Below are 4,751 nucleotides of genomic sequence, written 5' to 3'. Positions count from 1 at the left end.
TATTCTTGATCCCCAGTTCTAGTATCCAACTATTAGAGCACAATGCCTCTTTGCCATTCATTCAGTAAACTGTATAAAGTGGGGTCCTGAGCACTGTTACCAGGCAGTGAGTTATTTGTAGTAGCATTGTCAGGCAAATGTGAGTAATCAACATTCAGTCTTGCAATCCCATCAGTCAAAGAATTGTTAAACTTTCTTATTACAGGGTAGGTTTAATGGACAACGTAAGACTTCTTGTTTTTAATGCAGAAGTGTTATTCAGCAAAGAGTTATTTTTGATTTGTGAATGGCATGCAAGCAGCCATACTCTCAGAAGCAAGGAGGACCGGAAGGAGAAGTCAGTGGGATCAGGCAAAAGGTAAAATGGATTTGATTCAAGTTTTATTACAATTAATTCAATAACTCTCTATGTATTTAGCTATTTCCTGTCCTGGTACATTACAACTGCAATTCAGCAGTAAGCTTTGGAGGAGCTCAATGTGTTTGGGAAACACATGCAGCTACCCACACACTCATATTTTCAAGCTGCAGTTTTGGTATTGATCCTTAGACTTATTATTCCATAGGGTTAAAATAAAGGAAGTTTTATGCAACATTTGGTGTGGACTGGGTTAGATTTTATGACTATTTATGCAGAAGCCGAATGGATAACATTAATGTTAAGCTTTAAACTCTTCTATGTATTGAGAGAAGCTCACTTAATGTCTTTTGAGAACAAATCAATGTATTTGAGTACAAATCATCACAGTTCCCAATTTCCCAACTTTTATCACCCACCCCTTCTACTACTACATAAGAACAAGTTGTTTTCTTTGTAGAGGACACCACACAGCTATTTTTTAAGTAAAAGTGTTTATTTGCTGCATTTTCACTGTAAAATAATTTGCCCTTACAGGTCTCATACAACCACAACAACCACAACAGCAATTCAAAAGATACATCCAGAATAAAAAAGAAGTAATGAGAGCAGATATAAACTACTTTAAAACAAAGGATCAGTTCAGAAGAACTCATCATCTAGAAAAGTCAACTGCTTGCTGGCAATTAAATATCTTAGCAAAAAGGAAAAAAGAAAAGTATGGCTTAGTAGATTTTTAATTTCTAGCAACTCCAGATGTTAAAGACAAAATTGAGCCAGATGGAGCAATGACCTGTCTTAGGAAGAGTGGTATTTTTATTTGGTATGCATAACTGAGCACAGTACAGGATTTATTTTTCCCCATCACAACAATCTTGTGTGGGAGGATGGACTGAGAGAGTGTTACTAGCCAAAAGTGAGCTTCTGTGGTACAAGGTAGACTAGAATCTGGGTTCTCCTGTTCCTAGTCTAACAACATAACCACTACATGACCCTGGCTCTCCCAGTGTGACTTAGCATAAAACAGCTTCCTATATTCCCCCTTATTTAAGTGAGTTCTGCAATCAAGCTATGATCACAGAGAATTCTCTCCTGTTAATAGAGATTATTTGCATGCAGTTGCTTGAGTATCTCTATGAAAACTATTAGGTGACCCCTCATAGGCTTTGAACCAGAATGGAGTGAATATTTATTTGAATGTTAAGACCACCTGACTCCTCAATGACTCTGGGCAGCTTACAAATAAAAGAAGAAACAATACATATAAAAAAAGAACATGGCCAACCAGAAGAGCAAATGCCCAGCCTTATTAAACAAAATTAAACGAACTAAAAATAGTGACACAACCACCTAATCTCAAGGCTTGGGAGAATAACCAGGTTTATTGTAATTTTGGGAATGTCATAAGAGTGGGAACTGCACGAATCTCGGGGGGGATATTCCAGAAGGCAGGTGCTGCAACTGAGTAGGCGTGCCTCCTAGGTCCTGCAAGATGCCATTGCTTGATAGATGGGATCCGGAGGGCACTCACCCTGCTTGATTGCACCAGATGGGCACAAACCATTGGAGGTAAGCGGTCCCTCAGAGACCCAGGCTCTGTGCCACAAAGGGCTTTAAAGGTGATAACTAGTGCCTTGAACTGCACCCAGAAGCCAATGGGTAACCAGTGCAGCTTGAATCACATGAGCGTAATGCATCACTCCCCACATTGCTGCATTCTGGACCAACTAGAGCTTCTGGATGGTCTTCAAGGGCAGCACTACGTAGAGCTCATTTCAGTTATCCAAAATGTGAAGCTCCTGACTCTCCATCTGCATTCAGCTGAACTGGAGGTCCAGTTCACTGGGGAGAGGGAATTGGACCAGCAGTTTGTTCGGTTGTTCGGTTGTTGTTGCAGGGACCAGCATGGCTTCTTTCTGTGACAATCTGGTTTCTTTTTGGTCTAGCCTGTTTGGGAAAAATATGATAGCCACTGTAAAAACATGGCAAAAAATGGCCAACTGGTTTGTTTCTGTATGTGTGTATGTGAGTGAAAGAGCATTCAAATGAAAATTCTCAAACTGTTTTATTTCTTCAGAGAAAGTTTGCCTCAGCACTAAATACATGAGGCAGGCTTATTTTGAATTAGATCACTGATCCATCTAGCCCCATATCTTATAGTTATAGCAACTCAGGTTGATATGGAATTTGGCTTGATTATTTGAGAACCTTTCAATTGGGGCCTAATTGCATGGTAACCAAGTGCCATGTAGGCTGTCAAAGACTCAGAAGAGGTAGCATTATTGAGCTCATCTTCCCCCTCCCCCCTTTTAATAACAGCATTGCCAGTTGCTGAATTTAAACAAAGGTGTAATGATCTAGTTAATATGCAGACCTGATAACACCTATGATGTTTCAGCACTGATTTTGCTATGGTGCTATAACCATATTTGTAACTTTAAGGTGAAACAAAAATAAACACCATCTTAATATTTTAAAATGCTTTAAAAATGAAAACCCACCACTGTTTGGAAGTTGAACCTCTGTTTAAGTTGGCAGTGGTCTTTGATATGATATGATATCTGAGGTTTGCATGCTGAACATTATTCATGACTGTGGTTCTATTCAAACAGCTTACGAATAAAGGACTTTTTTGCAGGAGTGACAATTCTCATAGGCTTTTTTCTCCGTAATGCTTTCATGGGCTTCTTTTCTAGAGGAGGAGTCTCCTTGGGAGTTTTCAATCCCCTTGCCAAGCTGATATGTTCAGTGCAGAAATACTTGATATTTACTTGTGACAAATGAATAAGCATGTTCTCAGACAAGTCCATACATTGAGCATGGACCCAGTGGCCCTCACCATTTGAACAAAATATCATGGCTGGTTTGTTGAGTTCTGTGGAGTACAGGGGCACCCAGGTGTTAATATCAACAACACAACCTGCACAACAGGTGATCCAGTAGCCTGTTTCAGTTTCATCTTCCTCATCATCTTCATTATAGGTGTCAGTATCAATGTCAAAGTTGAAAGTGAACTCCTCTGAATCTTCAAAAGGAGTAGACTCTCCAGCATCTTCTGTAGAGCTCTGACTACATACTTGTGCCATCTGTTCTAGGCTCTGATCACTTTCTCCCTGACATTTCAATATGTAGAAATAGTTTGTATCTGAAACCAGTTGCCTGTTATCTCCTGGTATACCAAATAAAATGGTTCCATTTCCCATATCATTCCCAAACCATATCTTGCAGTGCTTGATATCTGGGGTCCAGTCTGGTGCTTCCCTTTCCACTATCTCTATTTTGTTATCATCTAGATTGATGGTATTACAAATCATCCTTTTCTGGTTGTCAGAATGGTAACCTCCAACAATGACATATTCATTTTCTCCAGTCTGAGTCATGATGGCACTGGAGACTGAGATTCCTCCAGACAAAATGAAGCAGCTCACTGCTGGACTGCCTAAAGGAAGATCAATTTTTATCTTATAGAAATTTGGAGGTCTGATATTATTTTCCAAGGAATGGCCTCCTATGATATAGATGGCATCATTTTGGACAAGAGAGAGATGAAAAGAAAAACCATTCTGAAATTCTGGGAGAGCATATGAAGTACAGCATCCAAATTCAGGATCAACCAGAAATATATGTGGCATACAATCAATCACACTATTCCAATTTTCAGTTGTCCTCTGCCCAAGAGCTACGTAAGATCTTCCCCCAATTATAACCATCATACTTTTACCTTGACTGTGAACCACATTAATGGAATGGCCGTATCTGGCTTCAGGGAGCTCTCCAACTAATTCTTTTTCAGTACATTTAAATGTGACTTTTTTGCTATTCTTGCTAGCCAGACACAAAACATACAACTTATCAGAAAGCTCATTGTTTGGTGTTTTTCCTCCATGAATGACATATTGGTGTTTCTCTGACTGTACCGTACTGTCTTTGATAGTACAGATAGCAGGATATCGTAGGGGAGGAAGGTAGCAGGAATCCATGGAGAAGTATGCTGGCTTCAGTTTAAGTTCATCCTTTTTGAAATCAAGAAGGAAAACCCCAGTAGGACAGGACCTCTTTGGCCAGCCCTTCTGTCCAAATAAGAAAACTTGTCCATCAAAGTTCAGCAAAGAAAATCCTGGCTGAATCAGGGAAGAATTGTTAATGGTTGATAGCATCTGAAGAGACATCTTGTCTGGCAAGGAAGCCATAATTGTTATCTATTTCTGAGAAAAAGAAAACAAGAACATGAACCATAGGATTATCAGTTCAGTTACCACTTGGATATGTAATGTTGTCTCAACATATGCAATACACTCTACATGGAGCTGTCCTTGAAGAGTTTCCAGGAATTGCAACTGGTATAGAATGTGGCTTCTAGGTTGCTAACTGGTACAAGGTACAGGGATCATAC

General features: G+C 39.5%; 1 protein-coding gene across 1 annotated transcript; it reads right to left on the bottom strand.

Moving 5' to 3' along the window:
- Positions 1 to 2,958: 2,958 nt before the first annotated feature.
- Positions 2,959 to 4,548, bottom strand: RAG2 (recombination activating 2). Its single transcript, XM_007441885.2, has one exon. The coding sequence runs from the start codon at positions 4,546 to 4,548 to the stop codon at positions 2,959 to 2,961; it is 1,590 nt and encodes a 529-aa protein (XP_007441947.2).
- Positions 4,549 to 4,751: the final 203 nt, after the last annotated feature.

Source organism: Python bivittatus, unplaced genomic scaffold (genome assembly GCF_059951505.1).
Source record: "Python bivittatus isolate LINGU-HERP-01145 unplaced genomic scaffold, Pbiv_v1 ctg000480_np1212, whole genome shotgun sequence".
NCBI lineage: Eukaryota > Metazoa > Chordata > Lepidosauria > Squamata > Pythonidae > Python > Python bivittatus.
Note: the sequence above shows the minus strand (reverse complement) of the source record. Positions and strands in the feature narration are given on the sequence as shown.